General features: G+C 42.5%; 1 protein-coding gene across 1 annotated transcript in view; it reads right to left on the bottom strand.

Moving 5' to 3' along the window:
- KALRN (kalirin RhoGEF kinase) overlaps nt 1-27,550 on the bottom strand; it is a 709,132-nt gene that overhangs the window by 332,700 nt on the left and 348,882 nt on the right. The window contains 1 exon segment of the mRNA XM_078146745.1: nt 26,764-27,276. Coding sequence (XP_078002871.1) covers nt 26,764-27,276 — 513 coding nt within the window.

Raw genomic sequence — 27,550 nt, 5'->3', positions numbered from 1 at the left:
GAGGGTCGGTGGGGATATTAGGCACACAGGCATTGGAGAAGAGATCCAGGAAGGTATGCAGCAAGTCAGAGACTTCCAGCTCTGGATGGAGAACCCCACTGACCTTTCAGAACTGCCCGTGTGGTGGCCTTTGCCTTTGTTCTTTGAAAGGTAGGGTCGTAGGATTGGTTTAGCCAAGCTGCTAATTGTACCTAAATACAGGGAAGAAAAACTCCCACCCAAAACTCAGGGTAACACTTGCATTAAATTTAGCGCTTCGAACAGAATCCCTGAATTCCTGTGGATTCTTTTTGGCATCACCATTTATTTTATTATTCAGTGTTCTCTTTAAAAACAAAATCCTATTCTTCATTTAAGCAAATCATGTCTTTCCTTCTGAAATAGCTCTGGTTTCCACCTTTCTTCTCATTTCCTATTGCTATCACTCTAATTCCAAAACAAAGGAGTTATCTTTGACTCTGTCCTTTGCTCTGTCCTCTGAGGCCAATCTGCCATGGATTCCTAGGTTTTATTTTGCCTTTGTTATGACTCAAGGGGTCAGTCCTCTCTATCCATGATTCTAAATGGTTTCATTGCCCTACTGTGGGTCCCTATGACCTCACACCTGGATAAGTACAACAACCTCCCATCTGATGCCCCAGTCTTCATGCTCTCCATATTCCAATCAAAACGTAGAAATTCTCTAAAAGCCCAATTACTTGACAGTAAACTTATTTCCCTAAAGAGGCGCCATGCCAGGCAGCTGTTTCAGTAGGTGGTGCTCTTGTGCCACCTCAGAGTTGTTAGAAAAGCTCTTATTTCCACAGGCATCCATAGGAGGAGGTACAGTGCACCCATTCATTCATTCATTCATTCATTCTTTCTTTCACTTATTCACTCAATAAATATCTCAGATATCTACTGTGTGCAAAGCCCTTGGCACTGAGAGAGAAAAATGTAAAAGATATGGTCCCTGCCCTCCAGTAGCTTACAGTCTTAATAGCTTAGAAAATATTCATTCATTCATTTAACAAATACATCATTGGGGTTTAATATATACACTGTTCTAAGCACTGGAGAATTACAATATTTAGATAAAACTTGGTCCCTATCCCTATGGAACTTAGAGATCCGCTAATGGGATGATACCCATATATAGATTACTATAATATGCACTATCACAGAAGTGGACTAGAAAGGCATAAGGCAACATACTTTATGGGGTGTAAAGGGAGACAGAGTACCAATCATAGGTGCATAGAGAGCTGGTAGGACTGTGCCTTGGTGTGTAGGTGTACCCGCAGGCTGACTCTATGCCTACCTAGGGTACCAACACTACAGCCAGAGGACCTGGGCTCAGGACCTCCATCTGCTCCTACTACTTGTGTGATGGTGGGCAAGTCACTTAACTCCTCTGAGTCTTGATTTACTCTTCTGTATGATGTGAATAATAATAATACTTAGATTCCCTGCCTTGAGGGATTACTGCAAGGAAAGCACTTTTTAAACCCGAAAGCTATAGCAACATGAATCACATTATTTCCACCCAAGGCCGCAGGGGAGTTAGTGTTGGGAACAGAAGAGGAATGAATGGTCAGGGTCAGGAAAGACTTCACAGAGAAGGTGATATTTACATTAGCAATGCACTGCATACATATAAGCTAATACTATTATCTAGCTGTAGAAAAGGTGGTATGGTTAGTTGAGAATGAAGAAGAAATTGAGAGTTGAGAATAAGAAGAAAAATTGTTCCTGTATGCCTATAAATCCAAAAAATAGGAAAAGAAAGTCCAAGAAAGCAGCAAAATGCAGTGGGAAGGGTTTGAGATTTCTAGTCAAATGGCTTAGATTCGAATCCCAGCTCTGCCTCTTCCTGCCAGTATGACCTGGGGCAAATCTCCACTCTCTGGGCCTCTGTTACTCATCTGTGAAATGAAACGGGTTGGACTTGGTGATGTTTAAGGCCTTTCCAGCTCCAAGGCTGTGTTCTTAGGAACTTGAGTATCACAGTTCTATACACACACACACACACACACACACACAACACACACACACACACACACACACACACACACAGTGTTTTTCTTAATGTGGGAGAGAGGAAACCTTTCCCAAAGAGAAGTGGGGGAGGGGTGGCAATTGTTGAATCATTTCAATCATGTCTGACTCTTCGTGACCCCTTTTGGAGTTTTCCTGGCAAAGATACTACAGTGGTTTGCTATTTCCTTCTCTAGCTCATTTTACAGATGAGGAAACTGAGGCAAACAGGGTTAAGTGACTTGTCCAGCTAGTAAGTCTTTGAGGCCAGATTTTTAAAAAAAACTCCAGTCTTCCTAACTCCAGGCCTGTTGCTTTATCCACTGTGCCACCTAGCTACCCCATGGGGCAATCAGGACCCTTGTAATACTGGATTCTTCTTCCCTTGGGTCACTTGGCAGATTTAACCCAGGGCTGGGGCTTAATGAAAAGAAGCAAGGAGAATGAAAAAAGAGGTTGGTCTCTCCAATGACCCCCTTACTCAGCCAGGACCCAGAAAAAGCCTATTCCAAGGCACTCTATGTCGTTACCCCCACCTCCCCACCTTACATTCTTAGTTTCTACTCTTAAAAATTTGTTCCAATATATGTAACGCTACCTCGGAGAGGGGTTAGTTATTTTCCTGTGTTTGGCCTGGAAGCTGCCCAAGGGATCCTGTATCTGCCTTCTTCTGGATCCTTCCTTTTCCTTCTGGTCACTCACCCCCACCTCCAAAAAACACCTAGCATGGGGTGCTCAGGGCAGAGAATGCTGACTCAACCACGGTCAAGCTGGGCCAGTAATAGCTCACAGTTATAGAATATCTTTTCTTCCACAGTGCTCAAAGTATTTTGAGCATAGATGGATTATATTCTGTTCATACGTTCTGGCCTTGCTCTTTATCTCCCCAGCCTGGGAGTTTGGCCTCAAGAGATCTGTTAGATCTCTGGGGAAATCAGTCAAATAGATAATGCTCCTCTTGGGGCCCAAGATACATTTATGTTCTCATTTGGTGCTTACAAGTGAGAATTTTCCTTCCTTCTGCCATCCTCCAAAGGTGAGCTCTGGGACCTCGGCCCATTAGTTTGACCTCACTGCTTCCTCTAGGCCACACAGAAATGGGACCTTAAGTAACATCTTGGGCATCACATCTCAGGAGGTTATGATTTGGTTGAGGCTTTTAAGAGTACAGAAGAAGATCTGTGGTGGTTTTTTTCAGGCTGGAGGCATGCCCCACTCCAACTGAATTCAATTCAACAAACATTTATTAAATGCTTTCTGTGGGTATAAAACTGTTTGGGGTGAGAATACAAAGATGAAAAAAAAAATAGTCCCCAGCCTCGGTGAGCTGACATTCTAAAAGGAAGATACAAATAAGCATGATACATACACAAATAAGATATAAAGTGGGAAGCATTAAGGTGCATCCAGTTATAGTGCTGGAGGAGATTTGGGGTGGGGGGAAAGGACACTACTTTCAGCTGGGGGAAATCAGAGACAATTTCTTGGAAGAAGAGGTAGCTAGACCTTGGGCTAGGCCTTGAAAGCATTTCCACAGACAGATGTGAAATAAGTGTATTCTAAGCATGAGATACTGTGTAAATATGTGCACTCAAGACAGAACAGGATGATAAGATCTAGAAACATCTAGCTTGGCTGAATTCTGTGCAAAGGGGAGTAGAGCAAAATCAGACCACTTGGATTGGAACTAGATTTTGGAAGGCCTTAAAATGCCAGTAAGAGGTTTGGATTATATCCTATAAGCAATGAGAAACCATGAGAGGTGCCTTAGGCAGATGACTGACAGTTTTTTAAAGAATGGATGATAGAGGGCAGCCCAGAAAGAGGCAGCTAGGTGGCTCAGGGGATGGAACACTGGGCCTAGAATCAGGAGGACCTGAGTTCAAATCTAGTACTAGCTGTGTGACCCTGCACAAGTCACTTAACCCTGATTGCCTTAAAAAAAACTGCACAGGAGAAAAGTAAGATTTGGAATATTAAAGGTAATTTAAAGCTGGAAAGGAACTTAGAGGCCATGTAGTCCCTGATCAAGCTGGTTAAGTGACTTACCCAGGATTACAGAGGTAATAAGTTTATAGGTAGTTAAAAAGGGGGGGGGAGGGGGCAGAGATTCAAACGCAATTCTTTCTCCAAAGCCAGTGCTTTTACCATGGCACTACACTGATGAAGGCGTGAGCTATGGTGGGTGAATGAAGAAGAAGGGATTTATGGGAAGTAGAACATTAAGGTAAAAATCAATAAGACTTGTCAATATACTGAATATGAAAGTTAGAGACAAGGAAGACTCAAAGATGACTCTTGAAAGGACGGTGAGGCCATCAACAGAAATAGGGAAGGAAGGTTTGTAGGGGAAGAGAAGTTCTGTTTTGGACATAGGGAGTTTGAGGTGTCAGTGAGACATCCAGGCAGCGATGTATCCAGGTAGCTATTGGAGGAGGGTGATTTTGGAGCTCAGGGGGAAGATGGAGCAGATACATGGATTTGAGAGTCATCTGCACAGAGGTAATCATTGAAGCCAAGGGAATGGACAAGACAGCTAAGGAGAGGGAACAGAGGAAGAAGGTCGAGGGCAGAGTCTTGGGTGGCAATCATGCAAGGAATGGGAGGCAAAGTTGAAATAGAGTAGACCCAAGGTCACAGAATTCACATGCCTTGCCCTGTGGGGGAGGGAAAGAGAAGGTACCTCCCTGGTCTCCTGTTGTAAAAGACCTCAGACCACACCTCCAGGGTAAGAGATGCCACAGTTTCCTTCACTCTCCTGTTGCAATACCTAGTAAGATTTGCTCAGGAAATTCTTCCACCTGACTCACCTAAATTCTTACTGGGTAGGTTGGCCTGGGGAGATCCATTAGAGCTCTGGGGACTGTGGAGCTCCTCCAGAGATAAGATCAAGAATTGTAAGCTTAGCAAAGGAGGTGTGGGAGGCTGCAGATAGGAGGACAGGATCTGCAGTCACATGAAATCCTGCCTCAGACACTTGCTATCTGTGTCAAACCCTGGGCAAGTCCCAGGAACATAGACACAGGGCTCTAGGAGCCCTTAAAAACTACTGAACTTGACCCTCTCATTTTACAGACAAAGAAACTGAGGCCCAGAGAGATTAAATGCCTTACACAGGGTTCCACAGTTAATAAGTCTCAGAGATGGGATTTGACTCTCACCTCTAAAATGTGGATAATAATAGTACCCACCTCACAATGTTATTGTGAGGCCAAATGAGATAATGTATGTAAAGTGCTGTGCAAATCTTAAATCCCTCTATAAATATCATTCACATGGAGCCCTACCGCAGAAACCAAAATCAAAACAATCCAAACCACTCACAAACACTGTCTTCTCTCTCCCCTTCCCCCAGCCCTGTACTTAGGAGATCTGAAACACCTGCCATCCCCATGTGTCCTTCCTCTCTTCTCCCTCCTCCCCGTAGTCCTCTGCAAACACAGGCTTCCCCTCCTACAGGCCCGAGGGGCTCTGAACTCAAGCCCATTGCAAAGGGAGCAAAGGGGAAAAAGCATGGGAACTAAGAAAAGGGAGGTTGAGGCTACATATTACACACACACATGCACACGTACACACATGCACCCAGCAGAACATTCTGCCCTGGATTATTTTTGGGAATCTAACATTCTGAATGTTCACGGGGAGGAAATGAGGTAAAAGTTGAGATCCCCAGCACCAGCGAGCTGGAAATAGGACAGGACAGGGTGTTCTGCCCTGGGAGGGGCCTGGCACACAAGGGTTTCCTAGGGATTGAACCAGATCAATGGGAGGCGGGGAGGGTGGGGTGGCTACTCCTGGGATGGGAAGGGAGGAGGAAGGGCAGGCCAGGAGCCTCTCTCCAAAAAAGCAGGAAATTACTAACTGCTAAGCAAAGACCTTGCCCCCCTCAGTCCTGAAGGTCACAATCCTTGGGCGGCTCAATTCCAACACAAAAGGAAAGGCCCAGCTGAGTAAAGTCCCCTCCTAGAAGGCCATCCCAGGGTCTGTCTTTCTGGACAAAGGAAGTTCAGGTTTCACATCAGAGGGACTCCCTCCCTCCTCGTCCTCCCCTTCCTAGGACCCCGGCCCCTTTGGCAGCCTCCCTCCCGCCTCTGCCTGGGAGGGGCTGGGGCGGATGTGCATATCTGGGCACACTCCCCTGAAAGGTGAGAAGGCTGCAGCTCTCCCTTTGCTCCCCCAGCCTCATTAACAAAGCACTTCAGTTTGACAAATGGTTTTATGATCTTGTTTGTTGCTGACTCCTCAAGAGGATGAGGGGAAGGGGAGGGGCTGAGACCCCCATCTTGGAGCAAGGGAGGAGGGGCAGGGGAGCTTCTCCGGGAAACCTTCCTAGGCTGACTCCCCAGGCCTCTGAACACCTCTGGCCAGGATGGGGGTCCCAGAGGGAAATGGGTCCTGAGCCTAAGGGCAGGGGAAGCAGTTTCTATGTATGTGACCAGACAGTGAAAGGAGGGCAGCTGTGCAGAGTGCTGGTATCCTGGGGGGACCTCGAAACTGCTGATGGGGAAAACAAGATTGCAAATGAATAATAACAAAATTACAATTGTATATTATGATAATAAAAGCTCAGATAGTGGAGATGTAGCACGGAACACAGCCTGCATCCAGGAGGTAATACCCCATAAATATCCATAGATATGAATGCTCCCCATGAAATTGACTCTTTTCACTGGCACAGTGCTATACCTATAAGAGAGAGAAGGATCTGGGGTGACAATGAGGGGCTGAGGGAATCAGAGAAGTTTGGAAAGAGGCAGATGTCCCTGTCCCTGGATGTTTGGGGTTTTTTGTTTGAAAAGTTATTGATTTTTATTTATAGTTTTCATTTTTTACATCCCCTTCATTTCTCAATACTGTATACCTCCCCTCCTACCCCTTCCAGATCACCATCCTTTATAATAAAGAGTGAAAAAAAATATATATATATATATGTACATATATATTCATATAAATATATATGTATATATATTATATATATATATTATGTATATATACATTATATATATATATATATATATATATATATATATTTTATCTATTCAGAAAAACTAACTTATCCATCAAGTCTAATGTTGGATGAAGACTTCCACACCCATAATGCCCCACCTTTGCAAATGGAGGGAGGTACATTTTCACATCTCTTCTTTGAGGTCTAGTTCTTAATGATCCCTGATCCCATTCATCATTTGTTCCTTCATTTAGTTATAAAACATCTATTGAAGGCCTGCTATTCAAGGTGCTTCTGTGTGTTGTGAAGCCTGCATACGTTTAAGGCAACCAGCATACAAAGCTAAAGTAAAATCCAAGGCTTTGTCTTCAGGGTACTTAGTCTATTGAGAAACAAAAAAAGAAAAAGACAAGGCCCATGCTCCTAAGGAGTTTTTTGGTGAGAGCAATGACAAATATACAAGTAATAGAATTCTAACAAGGAAGGATGTAATAGACACCATAACAAGGTACAAAATTCCAAGGGCATTCAAATAACCACAAGATTCAGAGCTATAAGGGTCCTTGGTAATCATAGTATCATGATTTAGCCCCATAGTGGGCCTTAAAGACTAAATATAACCCATTCATTTTATAGATGAGGAAACTGAGTCACAGAAAATTAAGTAACTTGACCAGAGTCAGAATTTGAACCTAGGTCTTCTTAACTCTTAAGTCTTATTCCCTATCAAGGCCAACCCTTTCATTTTACAAATGAAGAAAATGAGGCCTAGAGAGAGTAAGTGATTTGCTCGAGGCTAGTAAATAGAAGAGCTGGGGATTCCTTCAGGCCCTCTAACAGCAAATCAAATGATTTCTACTATATAGGCATGTCATTCAGCCAAGAAGACCAGCAAAGTCAACAGGTCTCCAGATCACAGAATCTAAGGCTGATCCCATTCTAAAGCTAAGAAGGACTTGCATATCTGTTTTGATAAAGAGAAACTTTAAAGTGCAGAGGTTACTGGAAAACTTGTCTTCCCATGATTGGCCATGATTTATTCATAACCACTCCTATACTTCCCCCTAGAGTAAAGTACTACCTGGTGTCCTTTGGACCTTCCCCATACATCTCTCTTGCAAACTCTGACTCTTAACAAAGTTCAATCCTTAATTTTCTTCCATTAAGGATAAATGATCATTACTTTGAACAAGTTCATTAAAAAGATTGGCTTGAAGAAGCGCCACATGGCCTCAGTGGGGCATAACGTGACCAAAGAGTAATAGAGAATCATTGTTGAAATACGTTTAGATTACCAACAGAAATTTCCTACAATTTCACATAATTACCTGAGAAAAAGCAGACTATAGCCCTGGGCAGAGGAAACCCCAAGGAAGGACTTCTCTGTTGAGGAATGACTGAGAAAATAAATATATCATCATAGATCCATGGAATATTGCATCTGGAGGGGACCTCAGAGATCCTGACTGGTGGTCAGCACTCCCCACTAGCGATTCCCAAAGTGTGGCAGGCAAGGAAGGAGAGGTGAATGGGGACTCCAGTTTGAAATGCCCATTAGTACCTTCTCCAGCAAATATACATGTGAGCCACTGTAGAAGCATGACAGAAGAGCTCTGCCTTCCTGCAGGTAAAGCACCTCCATTTTGGACACTGTGGAACATACCAAAGCCCCATAGATTAGGTGCGCTGCAAAGGACCTTAGAGATCATAGTCTTAGCCCCCTCATTGTATAGACGAGCCCCTTGCATCCCAGACATGTAAAGTGCCTCACCCAAGATGGCACAGGAAAATGGCATCTGGACCACTCAAAGATGGATTTCACTCTCTTTCCACTATGACAATAGTTCAAGTGGACAGGATACTTTACAGTTTGCAAAGCAAATTCCTCACAATAACTTTGTGAAATGGTATATTTATAGAAAAGGAAACTAAGGATTAGAGAGGTCAAATGACTTTGCCTTGGGACCCACAGCCAGTAAGGTGTAAGGGCCTAGACTTGAACCTGGGTCTTCTGAGTCCAAGATCAATGCTTTCTCCACCAGGCTACTCTCTCCCTAGCTCAGAAAGGACCAAGGTCTCCCACTGCATCCTCGGCCATCTCTAGTCATCCTGATCTATATCTATATATACCCAGATGGCTCCGGAGGAGAAAGTGAGGCTGGTGACTTTGCACAACCCCCCACCCCCAGCCCCACTTAAATCCAATTCACTTGCATGTCATGGCTTTACCTACCAGATGTCATGGTCCTTTTCAAGAACAAAGAACAAACCAACCACACAAGAACCACACAACAACTCTCCCCCCTCCTAATAGCATCCCATTATGACAAGGATATGGCATATGTGAACAGACGTATTTATTGGATAATGAATAAGAGGAAATGAATTTACACGGGGACATTAAAAATTTAGACTACCCATAAAGGAACAACTTCCTGAAAGTAAGGTTTGTTAAATATAAGATCCGATAAGCCAGGAGCGTATAAGGTATATAGTCTCCTCTCAAGAGCTTTAAATAATTGAGGTTTTTCTCATTTGTTTGGGAGAATTTGAGTGTGGTAGGGAAGCAGGGGCCTAGAGCAGAAGAGTTCTTGAGATAATTCTCAGGCTATGACAATGATTCCAAACTCAAAAGCTTATTTATCTATTTTTGTAGAGGCATTTAGGGTTACTCTGACAAGCCCAGGGTCACACAGCTAATAAGTGTCTGAGGCTGGATTTGAACTCAGGTTCCCCTGACTCCAGGGTGGTGCTCCATCCAGTGTGCCACCTAGCTGCCCCCTTCAAGCTTATCCTAAGGAAGATAGTAAGAAATAGCATGCTTGCCCCTCTTTAAGACAACTCTGCTTCTGGGCAGCTTTCTAGCTTATCCCCTGGGGCCAAGCAGCACATGTCCAATTCTTCCATGTGACAAAAACCATAGGCTTTAAGTTTTACAATGCAATTTATTTGCATTATCTACTTACATGTATTACACATGCAATGTAACCTTATTTTGCAGATGAGGAAACTGAGACTGAGAGGACATCAGTTGACTTACCCAAGGTCACACAGTAGGAGTAATAGACATTGGTTTTGAACCCACAATTGCTGACCCCAGATCCAACATTCTTTCCACTATATATTGCCTCCTGTATTATTTGGTCCTCACAAGTGGAGGACAATACATTATTATACTCCTTTTAGAGATGAGAAAACAGAAGCTTAGGGTGGTTAAGTGATTGTCCATGGTCTCCCAGCTAGTTAAGTATCAAAGGTAGGATCCAAAGTCAGGTCTGCCTGACTCCAGGTCTGGTTTCCTGTACTTGACACCATGTAGACACAATTTGTTACATAAACACAATGTCAGTCATTATTTCAACGCAGCTCAAAATAGGCATGGAAGAAGGTCGACTCTTCTACCTGGAGACCTATTTCCAAGAAGTAGCAAAAGCGCTTATCATTTTCAAGGTGGCCTTAGAACCAGGATTCTTATCCAGGGGTCTACAGAGCCCCAGGGTTATGAGGGTAGATTTTCTGGGGTATGTGTATTTAGATGGCAAAAAATTACATCTTTATTTTCACTAGCCTCTAACTGAAATTCAGCATTTCCTTCAATTATGAACAGTGGCAACAGACCTTATTCTGAAAAAGGGGTCCCCAGGCTTCACCGTTCAGCCAATGGTGTCCATGACACAAAACCAGTTAAGAATCCTTGCCATATAATATGGAAATATGTTTTGCGTGATGTCACGTATATAACTAATATTGTATTGTTTGTCTTCTCAATGGATGGGGAAGGGTCTGGAGGGAGGAAGAGAATTTGGAACTCAACATTAAAAAAAATGAATGTTAAAAAATAAATTAATAAAGACTAAATAAATGGGAGGTATAGGGAAAATCCCCGCCTTAGAACAAGCCTAGAAAGTTTAGTAACCTAAGGGTAATTAAGACTACAAAAATTCAAAGGATCAAAGAATCTATCCAGTTAAATCCAGACCTGAACAGGAATCCCTTCTTCAACAGGTGATTATCCAACTGAAGATACCCTATGATGGAGAACTTCCCAAGGCAGCCTTCTTTTTGGATAGCTCTGTTTCTGGGCAACTCCCACCAATATTCCTAGCTTTTCCCCTGGGGCCAAGCAGAACAAATCCAATTCTTCCATGTGACAAAAAGTGTTTACAATTCAATTAAGAAAAATTAATTGTTCTTGCTACTATACTACTACTATACCTCCTTCCCCAAAAGGCTTTGGAATTTGGGTAGCCAAGCTCAAAGCTTGGCTATGACAGAAAGTCATAGAATTAAAGATTCAGAGCTAGAATAGACCTTAGCAATCAGCAGGTATAGCTCCCTTCCTTGACAGGAGGCCAGAGAGATGAAAGCAAGTAGAAGAATTGAGAGTCTTCAAATTATAAATTTCTAGCTAGAATGAATCTTAAAAGCCATCTCATCTAACCCCTTTACACTACAGGTAACAAAACTGGGTCTGAGAGGATATAAAGGGACCTCCCCGAGGTCACAGAGGGAGGTAGTAACAGAGATGGGATTTGAACCCACAACTGTTGACCCCAGACCCAAAATTCTTTCCACTACGTGACTTTGTCTCCAAAATCACATTTGTGTGAGCCAGGAATTAAATCCAAACCTCCCATGTGGCAGGCAAGAATCTACCAATGAACCACCCATGTGTCTGTGTTAAAGTATAAACACAGGGTTTGCTTACTTTGGGGTTGTAATAGGAGTCAGGAAGTGCTATGTTTCACATGCAGATATCTACTCTGATATCCTGATGATCACCTCTAAGGCCCGCCCCAGAAAGGAGGCAGCATGTGGTGAGAGAGCGCTGAACTTCGACTCAGAAGACCTGGGTTTGAGTTCTAATTCTGCAACTAATATGACTTTGGATGAGTCACTTCACCTCAAGGGGCTTTAGGTTTCTTATCTGTAAAATATGTGAGTAGGGCTAGATGGGCTCTAAATCATCTTTCAGTTTTCCCATATAATGATTTAAGGATAGTAATTTAGGGATAATAATAGACTAAAAGACTGTTTTACAGAGAACTCACAAAAGGCCAGGGCTCACCCAGAGGTCAGAAGAAGCAATCCAAGGTCACTCCCAAGGTCTCTCTGAAGAACTTTGGAATTGATTGTGAGACATGGGAGATGCCAGCATAGGACTGCCCAGCATGGCATGCTTGCATCAAAAAAGGCGCTGTGCTCTAAGAGCAAAGTAGAATGACAGCAGCACAGGGAAAATGTGTTAGGTGCAGATTTAGAGCATCCACCCCAGATGTTACACAAACTCTTTGTACCTGACCTGTGGTAGAGCCTTCCGAGCTGGTATTGGTCTGATCAGCCACAGCCAGACACACTGTATCTTGACCCACACATAGTGACGTCATTTTGGTCCTCCTTGATTACAAAGGACAACAACCTATCCACAATGATTCAGGGATTCCTGAATTAGGAAGGAAGCAGGAATTGATGCCATGCATGGTCCCTTCAATCCATCAATCAGTCAACCAACAAGCATTCATTAAGCACCCACTATGTATCAGTTATTATGCTGGGTGTCGGGAATAGACAGAGCTCATACCTTCAGGGAGCTTACATTCTATTGGCACACATTTGAACCTTACAATGTTTAGATACTGTGGTTCTAAAATGAGTGCCCCAGCTTCTATCAACCCTAGTCCGCTAGGAAACAGTGGTGGAAGGAGGGGAGTCCCTCCTTTGTATAGTGCATATCCATTACAGCTTCCCAAGGCACATCTTTGATGACTCTACTTAATGACTTCTAATAAAATAAATGGGCTCCTAATGGAAAAAAGGATCATCCCCTTCCTTCAGTAATGGGGTTTGATTACAGACCAGACACCTACATCCAGCCTGCTCCAGAGTAGCTAGAAAGACAGCTCAGTGTGCACTGGGACTACAAAGAGACAGAACACACCAGACAGTCCCGGCTAATGAGGAGTGCCCCAGCCGCATGCTCCTGTTAATGCAGTGGAGGCTTAACTCGTCAGTTATAACCAGAGGGCACCACGCAGAGGGAAGGGGCAGCTTTTCCCAACAAGATGCACTGTGCGTTTCCATCGCCATCTCAAAAAGCCTGTGCTGGAATCCACTGAATTATCCAAGCCTTTGAGACTTTTGCCAGTTCCTACCTCCATGCCTTCGTCCATGTTATTCTCCATTTCCCTCTTCAGTTCCCCTGTCAAATCCAGATTCATTCATTTATTCAACAAGCAATTCATTTTGAGTGCGATGGGAGCTATGTAGTGTAGTGCACAAAGCATTGCACCTGGTGTCAGGAAGACCCGAGTTTGAGTCCTACCTCAGACACTTATCAGCTGTGAGACTCTGGAGAAGTTACTTAACCTCCCTCTGCCTCAAGCTCATCTTCTGTAAAATGGGAATAATAACACGCACCCTTCCAGGCTCCAAGGTTGTTGTGAGGATCAAATGCAATATTGTTTGGAAAGTGCTTTGTGAACCTTCAAGTTCTAGATAAGAGTTAGCTATTATAGGCTAGACCTTAGGAAAACAAAGTAAAATACTAAGCAATGCCTTTACCTTTAATTTAAAAAAAATGTGAACACACTTAAGTAAATCCAAAGTAATTTGGTGATAGGGGAGGACATTCCCAACTGCAGAAAGCAGGACAGGCCTCTTAGAGTGGATGGCATTTGGATCAAATCTCAAAAGAAGCAAAGAATTCTAGGAAGCAGAAGTGAGGAGAGGTGAGAAGAGGAGAAGTGGAGTGAGGTGAGGAGAGATGAGGAGAAAGCCTGTGCAAAAGCACAGAGATAGGTTGTTTTGTACCTCCTGCATTCCACATTATGAGGACCAGCAGAGATAAGATCTCTCAATCTTTCCCTTCCCATCCCTTCCCTTCCACCACTTCTTTGTCCAATTTTCAAGGAATATATAAGTTCCGAATCAAGGAGCATCTTCCCCAGTACCAACAGAAAGCTTCTTTCCTTCTCAATCTAGGTAATATGACTCAGCACCCATCTAATGTTATGGCTAGAAACCAGGTAGCAGAGGTGAGTTCTCACAGCCCCATGCTCAACAGCTAGAAAGAATCCATCGATAATTGTGCTATTTCCAGGGAAAGCTGAGCAGGAAGGTAGAAGCATGTAGGGTATATTCAGAAAGAGAATCTATAGGATTATAGATTTAGAGCCAGGAGACATTCTAAAGGTCATCAATTCCAATCTCTTCATTTTCCTTCCAAGGAAACTGAGTCCCAGAGAGATTAAGTGAGGTAGATGAATGCAGGGAGGAGTCATAGGATCATAGAGTTGGAGATGGAAGGGACCTTAGAGGGCCCTTAGCATATAAGGAAACAAAGATCCAGAGAGATTAAGTGATTTATCCAGGGTCACACAGTCAAGGCAAGACTTGAACCTGGGTCTTCTTGACTACAAGCCCAAAACTCTATCCAATTATACTGTGCTGCTTCTAGCTAAAGCATATAGTGTACTAACAGGAGCAATGTAAGATAAAACTGAAAAAAAAATTGGGTAGCACCAAACTGTTGAGGGCCTTGAATATCAAGGAAAGGAATTTAGGGGAAAAGATATAATACCAAAGTTATAGTTTTTAGAAGAGAAAACCCTAAGTCAATGTATCACTTCCTTTAAGACATCCCTACCTCCAAGAAACTTTCCATAACTAACCCTGTTGCATTCTGATGGCTAATGTGCTTTCTCCAACTACTCTTCCAGTCTCTCCCTCCTTCTCTCCCTCCTGCTGCCATCCCCCAGCCAATACAGGATGAGTGGAAAAGGAAGAGGACCAGTTATGATAAAAGAATAAGAAACAAACAAATGAGAGGCCCAAGTAGACATTGGTAGGCCCAAGATGAGAAGGCCTCTGAAATACTAGGTATCTATGGAAGATTGATGGGAAAACATGAACAAGACTCACCCAGGATATGATAATCATAGAATTTAGAGGCAGAAGAGATGACATCTGATTTAATCCCTTTTCATTTTATATGTAAAGATTTCTGTTGTTGTTCAGTTGTTTCAGTCACGCCCAACTCTTTGTGACCCTATTTGGGGTTCTCTTAGCAAAGATATTGAAGTGATTTGTCATTTCTTTCTCTAGCTCATTTCACAGATGAGGAAACTGTGGCAAACAGGATTAAGTGACTTTTACCCAGGGTCACACATGTAGTAAGTACCTGAGGCTGGATTTGAACTCAGGCCTTCCTGAATCCAGGCCAAGCACTCTATCCACTTATTAGATGCCTTTTATTAATACATAAAGGCAAACGATCAATATATACTTCTCTACTTGACAGAAGTCCACGTCTACAGCTGCATTGTATGTTTCGGCCCTCAAGCAAAACCAAGTACAGCAGGAAAAATGCACATCTCAAAAAATTTAGACGTGAATATAAACTACTTGCCTTGACCTCATCATAAAATGTCTCTCCTGTGTCCTTCTCCATCACTGATTCCTTTGAGCCATGAGTGGACACAGAGCAGTAGTTAGTTCAAGTTCATTGATGAAATGATGTGTTATTCATTTTACATTGGAGATTTAGTTCAGTTTTACATTTTACTCAGTAATGTGTAGTTAACTATTATGAGCTGTAAAATACCATATTTTCTCTCTTCTTCCTTGGCTCCTAAGGTAATTTAAAATAAATTATTTCAACATTTTCCAAATGGCTGAGGAATTTTTTTTTCCCTCTTTTATTTTTTTCCCATTAGGATACCAGGAAAAATATTCTTAAATGGGGGGGGAGGGGAAGCACTGTCCTTGTGTAGCAAGTTTACAGCAGCTTATTTGGCTACTTTTGGGGTTAAATACATTGACGGAACCCACAAACACTGCACTAGGGACTTGAGGGCATAGAATAGCTCTTCCTTTCCTCTTCCTTTGCTACCCCAGGATTAAAAGGAGGCTGGGAAATGGAGCATATTATACTTACTTTCACATTTTAAAAACTATTATATACAGTAAAAAGTTTTATATATGCATAATTTCATGCATAATATTTTAGAGACAAAATACGATTAACATCCAAATTTTCTGGATTTACATAAAATGGAGGAAAGGAAAGGAACAAGTATTTATTTATTCATTCATTTATTTATTGCGAGGCAGTTGGGGTTGTGACATGCCCAGGGTCACTTAGCTACTAAATATCAGGTGTCTGAGGCCAGATTTAAACTCAGGTCCTCCTGACCCCAGGGCTGGTGCTCCATCCACTTCACCACCTACCTGCCCCACAAGTATTTATTGAGGCCTCCTATGTGTCAAGCACTGTGCTATATGCTTTATAAATACTATCTGGAAAATGTATCTTATACTTGCTTATACTAAATTATTTATTTTGTGTGTTTTCTTTCCCAAACTCTTCTAGGAGGACAAAGATGATGCCTGGAACATCAGGCATTAAATCATTAAGGTCTTGAAAGGAAAGGAAGAATAAATGGCCTTGGAGAAGAGAACAGCAGCCTCCTCCCCACAGGCACACCCCTAACTAGATGTAACTGGAGGGAGAGAAAGGTAACTCTATAGTTTCACATGTGCTATTGGGAAAGGGGAATGACCACAGGGTCTAGGGGCCTTCTACTTGAGTCTTCTCTTGTTCTAGGGTTAGTGGGTGGGATTGGAGGCACCATTTCTGGCAGCAGTGAGGCAGAAGGTAACAGTGCCAGGATTTCAAACCGGCTTCTGAATCTGAGTCATGGCTGGCCCACCCAATGTGCTGAATGGAAGCTGACCTGATGATGACTCTCCAGATTTTCTAAGGATGGGCCAGATACTCAGGCTGGAGATTACACCTGCTCAGCCTCCCATCAGAAGGCTGGAAAGTGACTGAATGTGCTGCTGCTCCCCACCACAGGTCACTGAACATTTCCTTGTTTAGATAAAGATGTGAACACTGAGTCCTCACCCCGAATGGTCAACCCTCCCTCCCACTTTCAAGAGCACCAAATAAGTCAACTCTGAGTCTTGAATAGATATTTTGAATCATTCTTCAAGCAATTCAGAAGAAATTGTTTTTCTTCTTTTTCCTACCAGCTCCCTTCCGCCCAACACATTTTATTGTAGATTTTAGGTTAAGACCTGAGAATTTCTTTACTAGCAATTAGGAAAATTTCCAAACTAGCCCTGCTACTCCTCTCTTCTCATTCTCTGCTTTTGGAAGAAGAGTAAAAGACTCAGAGAAAAAGGAGGAGACGATGAAAAAAAAGGAGGGGGAGAGGGAAGAGAAGGAGAAAAAGAAGAAAGAAAAAGGAGGAAGAGGAGAAGGTGGAGGAAGGGTAGGAGAAGGTGGAGGTAGAGGAAGATGAAGAGAAGAAGATGGAGGTGAAGAAGGAAGAAGGAGAAAAGGAAGGAAGAAAGGAATGAAAGGAGGATGGAAGGAAGGAAGGAAGGAAGGAAGGAAGGAAGGAAGGAAGGAAGGAAGGAAGGAATGGAAGGAAGGAAAAGGAAGGAAGGAAGGAAGGAAGGAAGGAAAAAGAAGGAATATAAAAGTAATCAGACAAGGAATTATTATATGAGGAGGGAGATTAGAGGCTGAGACTGACACCAGAGGGCAACAGGGCACGTTCCAGGAGATCTAGAGCATAACTTGCATTGTGTGTGCTCTCTGAGGCCCTGGACAGCCTAGAATCCTGAAGACGTGCCCAGATGGTTCTTGAGGGTGCCCTTCATGTTGCTAATTGTTCAGAGGCTGAAGTGTCTTTGTAGAGAGAAGTCATTGTGGAAGACTAAACTGTTGAGTTCCTAGAGGGCAGGAATGCTGTTTTACCTAACTTCCTACCTCCTCTAGCTTCTTAACATAATAGTAGAGTAAGGCATCTAGGTGGCACAGTGCATAGACTGCTGGACCCGAAGTCAGGAAGATCATCTTCCTGGGTTCAAATCTGACCTCTGACACTTCCTAGCTGTGTGACCCTGAGCAAGTAAAGTAACCCTGTTTGCCTTAGTTTCCTCATCTGTAAAATGAGCTGGAGAAGGAAATGGTAAACAAATAGTCTGTCTTTGCCAAGAAAACCTTAAATAGGGTCACAAAGAGTTAGACATGACTGAAATGACTGAACAACAAATGTATGCATATTCCGTAAGTGAGTACCCCTGGAGAATGTAGGGCATGAATCGCTGAATTTCAACATTGAACTATTTCAGGGTAGCTTGAGGGAGAAAGCCTGACGTAGGCTGGGCCCTTAGAGCCTCTGTGGACTTTCTACATGAGAAACCTGTTCAGATGGCAAGAGCTGCTCCTAAGGTTACTTCTCCCTCACCCCAAAACCACCACTGAGGTTACTGTCTTATGTAAGTAATCCCAGGCTCTTCAAAGACTATGCCAGTGGAACAAGATGTCAGGCAGGTTCTATCAAAATCCGAGTACAAACCCAGTGACTGACTTTAAGCCTTCACCTCAAGGCCAGCATCATTAAGTTCAGTGGCTCATCGCTGGCACTTGTGTAATGACGCAGCTGTGTATGCAAAAGGGTTCTTGTTTCTTTGTTTTCACCAGACTTGTGATTTCATCATGGCAGGGAATTCCTAGGTGACATAGTAGATCAAGTTCTGGACTCAGAGGCAGGAAGACCTCAGTGTAAATACTAGCTGTGTGATCCTAGGAAAATCACTTAGTCTCTCTGTGACACTTTCTCCATTTGTAAAATGAGGGAGTTGGGCTCCATAGATTCAAAGGTCCCTTTAAACTCTAAAATTATGGTCCAAGTGAAGAACTCTCCTACCTACACAAAGCATCACCTGCTCTGCAATTTATAATCTTGGAATATTGCCTGAAGATGCAAAGATGTTGAGAAACACAGGTAAGAACTGAATCCCGGTCTTCCTGACTTTAAGGTCAACTCTCTATCCATTATGCCAACTGAGTTTCAGAGGGTGATTTGCAAGCTCACACTACTAGTTAGTGGGAGAAGGGAAGGAAATAAGTATTTAGTAGGCACCCAGACACTGTGCTAAGCTCTTTACAAAGTATCTCATCTGATCCTCACGACCCTGGGAGGTAGGTGATATTATTATCTCCATTTTACAGTGGGAGAAACTGAGGCAGGCAGCGGTTAAGCGATTGGCCCAGAATTGTACAGTTAGTAAGTGTCTGAGGCCAGAGAATGTGAACTGGAGGCTTCCTTACTCCAGGCCCAGGGCTCTATCCTTCATAACCTAGCTGTTTCTGAGATGAGAACAAAAGGCCTTCTGGACTGGAATACGGTAACCTTTCTGCTATATCACACTGTCTTACAGACAGGTATAGCAAAATTCCAGGCTCCACTAAAGGCCGCAAGAGCCGGAAAGATCTGCCTGGTCCTCTGTGTATCGGTGGTTTTTCTTTTCACTTTCCGGTGGTGCCCACGCTCTGTACTCATACCCCAGGTCCCCAGACACAGAACTCTCTGATGTCTCATTGGAGCAAACAAATTTAGAGCAGCCCTTTGTATCCCCTTCTTCCCTCCCCTCTGCCCCAAGAAAACCGCAGAGGAAATAAAGGGGCAAGGGAGAACTTAACAGATTGTAGTGACACATTCTACAGAAGCCCAGAGTCCAGCCTGGTGTTTCCCTTTGCCTCTTATGCGGATTCATGGATTCCTGACTGCTATTATTTAGTGCCTTACACCTAGGATCATGGAGTAGCTAGGTGATGCAGTGGACAGAGTACTGGGCCTGGAGTCTGGAAGACCCGAGTTCAACTCTGACCTCAGACACTTTCTAGCTGTGTGACCCTGAGCAAGTCATTTAACTGTTTGCCTCAATTTCCTCATCTGTAAAATGAACTGGAGAAGGAAATGGCAAACCACTCTAGTATCTTTGCCAAGAAAACCCCAAAATAGAGTCATGAAGAGTCAGACACGACTGAAAGGACTGAACAGCAGTAAAACCTAGGAGCATAGATTCAGAGCTGGAATGGACATTAGATCATTTAGTCTATCTTCTGATTTTCTCAATGAGGAAGTGGTGGACCTAAGAAGTTAAATGAGTCACCCAACATCCTACAAGTAGTAAGTGACAGAAAGAGGATTTGAACCCAGGGCCTCTCTCAACCGTACCACAGTAGGACTTCATCTGAGTCTGTTGGGCTAAACTGAACTTAGGCCCACTGTTTCATTTCCTTTAGGACCTTTGCTCAGTTTCTTCAAGATCCTTGGTCTTTTGTTTGTATTTCTTCCCCCAGAAACCACACCTTTCTGCTCAAACCCCATTCACATTCTTCAAAGACTCAAAAACAAACCCAGGAAAATGAGGGAGAGCTCATTACAAGCTGCCCAGTCAGGGAAAGGGCACTGCTCAGGAGACTGGCACCGAGCCCTGACTCAGAGGGCTGTGGCTATGAGAGTATGGAGGAGAGGGAGGAGGACAAGAGAGGCCAGCCAGCCAGAGACCCTCTCTAGCATGTACCCCACCTTGGTGCTGAAAACCCAGTCTACAGGCACAAAAACACAGCCACTAACACAAACTTACATCCCTCGAGGACCCCAAGCACCAAACAAGAATGTGAATCATTGCGTTTTGGAGCTGGGGGGGGTCATCTAGTCCAATCCCCTTATTTTACAGATGAGAAAACTGAGTCCCAGAGGGGTGGAGTCCATTGCCCAAGGTTACATAGCTAGTGGGTAGCAGAGCCACAATTCAAACTTAGGTTCTTGGACTCTTAATCCATTGTTCTTTCCACCATACCAAGCTGCCTTGGGTCAACGGGCTCAGGACTCAGTGCTGAACTATTTGTCTTTGAAAGACTGGATAAAATAAAATAAATTATTTTTATAATTTATATATTATAAATCCAATAAAACTGGACCTGGAGTTAGAAGACTTGGTAGCACAGTGCCTGGCACATAGTAGGCAATACATAAATGTTATCTATTATTATCATTTATTGTTATTATTATTATTGCTATCTCAACTCTATCCTACCCATGTAACTTTGACCAAGTCACTTAAATTATCTGAGTCTCAACTTATCCAACTCTAAAGGAGGGGCAGGGAACCTGTGGCCTCAAGGCCACATGTGGCCCTCTAGGTCCTCAAGTACAGCCCTTGACTGAACCCAAACTTCACAGAACAAATCTCCTTAATAAAAGGATTTGTTCTGTAAAACTTGGACTCAGTCAGACGGCTGAACTTGAGGACCTAGAGAGCCACATGTGGCCTCAAGGTCACAGGTTCCTCACCCCTGAACTAGATGATCCCAAAGGTCCGTTCCGGCCCCAAATCCCACGATCTTAGTCTTTTAAACAGGGGAAGGAGAACTGAGTGAACCTTCTTTCTGCTCTGTTCCCCAGAAAGAGGAGGTTGAGGGAAAATCTTTATCTAGTCTAGTTTGCCACAGCGCTGAGAGAGAGAAAAGCAGAAGGGAGTCTGAAAATCCCCCCCTGTTTTGAAAATTCTCAGAGGGCTGAGGCTTTTGACAAAGTTGGGGAGCTCAAGTCAATTCCAAGAATCTTTTGGAGAACATCAGAATGAAATTCAGTAATTCCAGGGGTGGGGAGAGTGCCATAAAAGAAAAAAAACGCAACAACACTTTAAATGTGTTTAGACCTTTAGATGGGTAAGTGGGATAGGTAGATGAAATTATCTTCTGTATAATGGCATGGATCATTTTGGAAAAACAGACTTAGAAGGGGCTTACACAAAGGACAGACTATACAGTTTTAAAGTTACTATGTGTTTTTGTGTTGCTAGGGCATTAAGAAAAGTATTGTATGTAAATTATAAGTTACCCTTGGTTAGCAGCTCCCACTAGAAAGCTGACTAGAAGTTGGAGAGAAGGGAGGGGTGGTGAGGGTGACTCTTCTTTAAGAGTAAAGGGTAAAATCACCTCCTTCAGATTAGAGAACGTAGCACAAGGGAATTTTACACCTTCATTATTGAGATGCCGTACATATCTAGTCTTTCTTATTTTCTGTCTTGGTTAGAGAAAGGGTGAATTTTCAGAATATGTACGTGGGAGAAAGAGGTGAAAGAAGACAGCTAGGATGGTATACCAGGGTTGAGCTCCTGAAGCTTCACATGCACCTGGCTTAGAGAAAAAGAAAATATTTAGGTGAAGCCTACATAACAATCAATGATAGTGGCAGCAGACGACTAGGTGGTGTGGTGAAGTTGGACTTGGAGTAAAAAGCCTTGAGTCTGAATCCTGCCTCAATCATGTCCTAGTTGTGTGACCCTGGGGAAGTTACTTAATCGCCCTCAGCCTTAGTTTCCTCATCTATAAAGTGGGGATAACGACAGCACCTACTTTACATCTCATCTGAGGATCAGATGAGATGGCCTATGGAAAGTGCTCTGTAAACCTTAAACTACCATATAAATGCTGGTAATTATTAATGTTAACAGAATAACATGTGAATATCCAAGTCAGGCTGCCTTTTGTGAGATTCATAGGGCAAAATGTTTTGAGGAATGTGAGAGGAAACAATCATTCATCTAGAGCTAGAAGGGTTCATCTAGTCCAGGGGTTCTTAATCTTTAATGTGTCAGGGACCCCTTTGTCAGTATGATGAATATGGACCCCTTCTGAGGATAATGTTTTTAAATACTTTAAAGAGATGATAAATTTCCACTGGAGGTTAGCAAAAACAAAGATAAAATGTTTTTCACCCAAGTTCATGGACCCCCTGAAATCTAGTAGACCTCAGACTAAGCAGCCTTGATCTAATCTAGGGCTGGGGAACCTGAGACTTTTTAGGTCCTCAGGTGTGGCCTTTTGACTGAGTCCAAGTTTTACAGAACAAATCCTTCTATTAAGGGGATTTGTTCTGTGAAGTTTGGGTTAAGTCAAAGGGCTGCACTTGAGGACCTAGAGGTGGCCTTGAGGCTGCAGGTTCCCCACCCCTGATTCTAGTCCAATACCTCTTTAATAGATAAAGAAAATGAGGTCCATGGAGATTAAGGTATTTTTCCACTTTCACATAAGTAGTAAGCATTACAAGCAGGTTGTCTGACTCCAGAGGCACTATTCTATGCACTATACCATGCTGCTCTGAGCAGCTTATAAACCGTTCACCTTGATGGTAGGGTGCTGCTTCAGCTACATTTGTTCTGTATAGTTGCTGAGCCTCAGAGAGAGGCAGTCAGGAGCTCATCTGGAATGTCCATATTTTCCACAGGTGTCTCTGTGTAGGTTTGTGGTAAGGTTCTGCCCCCTACTCTGCAGTCTGGACACGGAGGATATCAAAAGAAGGGATCTGGGAAACAAGGCCATGCCCCAGGAATTTGACTCCAAGCCATATATCTGCTCTTTGAAAACTGAGCTCAATCCCCAGTCCCTAGAGAAAGGGTTCCCAGTAGGAGGCACCAGAATGTGATGGAGAAAAACTCAAGGAATGGAATGTTAGAAATGGGGGAAAAAACTGCACTTATCTCTCTAATTAGAGAAGAGAAAAAAAAACATTCATAGAAAAGATCCCCTTTCATTAGTGAAAGCAAAGCCACCACCAGCTGATGAAAGCCATCCAGGGCACTGATACTTTTCCATACATGTACATTTGAGGATAAGCTAAGAATTCAGTATGAATTATTTTTTTAAAAGTTTATTCAAAGCCTGAGCACAGTATTTAAATAGGAGGAAGTTTATAGGAGTAATAGTAATGTAAAAATTACTTGAGACAAGAAATAATTTTTATAATGTTTTGACAACAATGAGAGAGAGAGAGAGAGAGTGAGAGAGAGAGAGAGAGAGAGAGAGAGAGAGAGAGAGAGAGAGAGAGAGAGTGTGTGTGTGTGTGTGTGTGCTTCAGCTGACACCAGGCTGACTGGGAAGTTTGACTTGGACCAGATGAAACTAGATTGAGTTGGTTTTCCCATGTTTAGTTAGTTCTCTGTTAGTGCAGTGGAGTGATGGAATTTTGTGCCATGCGCACAGATTTCAGAGCTCTCTTTTTTTGTATTTTTAATTCTGTGAATTTTGAGAAAAGATATTCCTCCAAGGGAATGTGCAAAAGTTGAAGCTACTAAAGGACTATGAGAGATATCGCAGTGCCCATTGGTGTGGGAAAGTCAAGCATTGGAAAGATCATTCAAGCCCAAAGTGAGACAAGATTAGTTTCTCCAAAGCACAAAGGAAGTGCAGTCAAAAATGACAAACAGTGGAAAGAACTTGCAAACTATTGCCATGCAATAACCCAATTAATCCTCAGGAAAAAAAAAAAAAAAGCAAAGGCCGTCAGAAGGACCTGACAGCTGGACAGTGCTATTGATTTCTCCTTAAGCAGAGGGGGTGTCTTGGTGTTACAATAACAGTGAGATCAATTTTTTGTAAAGTTGCCAACTGTTGCTACGAAGAAAAGTGCCCTTCATGGGCAAGAGAATACAAAACTGGAGCACTGGAGATTGGGAAAAGGTCATTCTTACCAATGAAACTCAGGTTTTCATTCAAGGCCACTGTTAGAAGTCCATGTGAGACTATCCAACATGTGTTTTTTCTCCATTAGATTAAAAAATATCCACACAAAAACAGTTTTGAGGATTTTTTTTTAACTTCCAACCAAACTCTAAGTCTTGTCCCATTGAAGGAATGATAAACTCTGATAAATATATTGATATACTTAAAAGCAGGATTATTCTGGAATTACAGAAATTCACAAATGGAGGTGTAACACTGCAACTAACAACGGACTTGTACCATCACATATATCACAAAAGGTTGAGAAATTTATCCAAGAAATAAAGATGAGCTTACATCAATGGCCTTTAATTAACTTCCCTGATTTAAAACTTATTGAAATCCTATGGGATATAGTTTCTAGACTTGGAAAAATAGACTTCCATCAAAGGTAGATGTAATATTCAATAATGAATGGTTTCATGATGAAAAAATAAAGAATATACATTCAATCTTGCAAGGGAAATGTCAAATCATGGAAAACAGGTGATTTTAGCAAAAGGGGAATATATATTAAAAATTTTTCCTTTAATGTAAAAAGTTGAAAGGCTTACTGTAAATCTTAATAATTCACTCACCACTATAGAATTAGTGAAAAAATACCTATACATTTCAATTTTTTCAGGCTTAGTTTTATAAGAATTGCATGCTATTTAATGTTTGTTTCAGTTTTGATTTTTAAAAAGTGATGGGAAAATGACCATGATTTAGGTCTACTGCCAATTGGAAGCAGTATATTACAATTTAGGAAAAGTATGTAAGGCAGTGTGGATGGGGGTAAAACTCCCTTTTAAAGGCTGAACCTACAAACCAAAAAGTAATAAGGTTACTTCAAAGGAGAGCACAAGAGAAGATGAAGGGAAGGAGTGAGTCATTGTTTGTCCATGGTGCTGCAAAGCAATCTTCAAGCTAGCATGGGCCCAAAGCAAATTTTTACCAGCTTATAAAACTTTTATTAATGTAAAGTCCTTAATTCTTAAAAACTTATAAGCTCAAAAAACTTATCCTCCTTCTCTTTGTATCTTGTTCCTACTATCCTCAACATTGTGCTCCTCCTCCTCCTCCGCCTCCCTGATTCCTAGTTTCCATCCCCAATGGCAGATAATTTTTAGATATTTAACAATCTATAGCAATGGTTCTCAAATTTTTTTTATCCAAAGATGCCTTTACACTCCTAAAAATTCTTTGAGTATCCTCCAAAGACTTTTTGTTTAGGTGGATTATATCTAGCAAAATTAACTGTATTATAAATTAAAACATATTAGCATTGTTATGAGGATAATGTTAACTTCACAGACTCCTTGAAAGGGTTTCAGAAACCTGCCCCCCTCCTGCCCTGTTAATGATACTTTGAGAACCAATGGTCTATAGTATAATCTCGGTTGGAAAACACTGCTCTTCAGAACCACACAGTTATCACAACATTGTGTGATGATCAGCTATGATAGACTTAGCTCTTCTCAGCAACGCAATGATCTAAGACAATTCTGAAAGACTCATGACAGAAAATACTATCCATATCCAAAGGGAAAAAAAAACTATGGAATCCAAATGCAGATCGAAGTATATAATTTTCACTTTTTTTGATTGTTTTTTCTTTCTCATGGTTTTCCTTTTTTGTTCTGATGCTTCTTTCACAACATGACTAATGTGGAAACATGTTTAACATGATTGCACATGAATAACCTATATCAGATTGCTTGTTGTCTTGGGGATGGGGGAGAGAAGAGAGGAAGGGAGAAAAATTTGGAACTCAAAATCTTACAAAAATGAATGTTGAAATCTATCTTTACATGTAATTGGAAAAAATACTGTTAGAGAAAAGAAAGAAAAGAAAAACACTGCTGTTAAGGAATGAGCTGTTTGCTGAGATAAAAGAGACCTGAACTGTAGCCTTGCCTTCACCATAATTTTGTTGTGGGTCAGTAATAATTAATATTAATGATAGCATACATACACATAATATACATATATACATACATATCATGTATATACATACAAATATATGCATATATATACCTCATTTGATCCACACGATCCTGTGATGTAGGTGCTATTATTGATGTAGAGAGGCTAAGTGACTTTTCCAGAGTAACAAAGGATTAAGTGTCTGAGGTAGGATTCAAACTCAGGTCTTCCTGACACCCCTCCCCCCCAAGACCAGTATTCTAGCCTCTCTGGCTTTTAATTTTGTCGTCTATAAAATGGAAAGAATCATTATTGCATCACAGAGGTCTGGTAAGATGAGATGTCATATTGGCATCGTGTATATAAAAGCATCTTAATGAATTAAGAGCACCACAGAAATGTAAAAGATTCTTCACTGCAAAGTCCAATCACAAGAAAGCAATGCTTCCTTAGCAACAAAGCTATCACGGCCGCACGCGGCCGCCCTGCCATAGCCACTTCTCCCCATCTCTCTCCTTACCTTCTCAGCATCCTGCTCAAAGAGCCGTAGCTGGAAGCACTGGTCCAGTTTGAGTTTGCGCACATGCCACATCTGGTGCAGGTGTTGCCGGGTAGAGTGCAATTTGTCCAGGAGGCTGGTGATCTTGGGGACAAGGCTCTGGAAGTCAGCACTGCCTGGGATGCAGTTGCGTCCCGAGAAGCCATCGCTGCAGCGAATGCACTGAAGCAGCCGCTGCCCTTCCCTGTCCAACTCCTCTACGGGGGCCTTCAGCACCTTCTTCTTGAGCTGCGTGTGTTCGTCAATGAGTCGCCGAGAGCCTTCCACATCCACCGGGAACTCCTTGCGGGCCAACATCTCCTGAAGGTCCTCAAGGCGGGAGAGCAGATGAACAGCACTGTTGAAGAACTCCTCCAGAGAGACCCGGAGGTCTATCCACTCGTCATGGTTGTAGTCTAGGGAGCCTTCAAATTCCTCTGTCAGCTGGGAGGGGTCCACCAGCTTAGCCAGACCTTCCACTGACACCATGCTTGTCTGGAGACATGTGGAGAGAGAGAAGCAGAATGACATAGACAGATCGGCGCCAGGGCCAAGGGGAGGAGAGATGAGGCAAAGACAGTCATGAGAACAACTCACATTTAGATAGCACCACGAGGTTTGCAAAGGCTATGTGTACATCATTTCACTTGTATGCTCCTTAAGAATAAGGACTCTGTATATATGTATGTGTGTGTATGTGTGCAGTGTGGATGGTGAGTGTGGATGTGTGCACATGTATGGTGTGCATACGTGAATGGATGGGTACATG

The sequence above is a fragment of the Phascolarctos cinereus genome, unplaced genomic scaffold (assembly GCF_003287225.1).
Source record: "Phascolarctos cinereus isolate Bilbo 61053 unplaced genomic scaffold, phaCin_HiC Scaffold_726;HRSCAF=1367, whole genome shotgun sequence".
Classification (NCBI taxonomy): domain Eukaryota; kingdom Metazoa; phylum Chordata; class Mammalia; order Diprotodontia; family Phascolarctidae; genus Phascolarctos; species Phascolarctos cinereus.
This window is presented reverse-complemented; position numbering and strand designations above follow the sequence as displayed.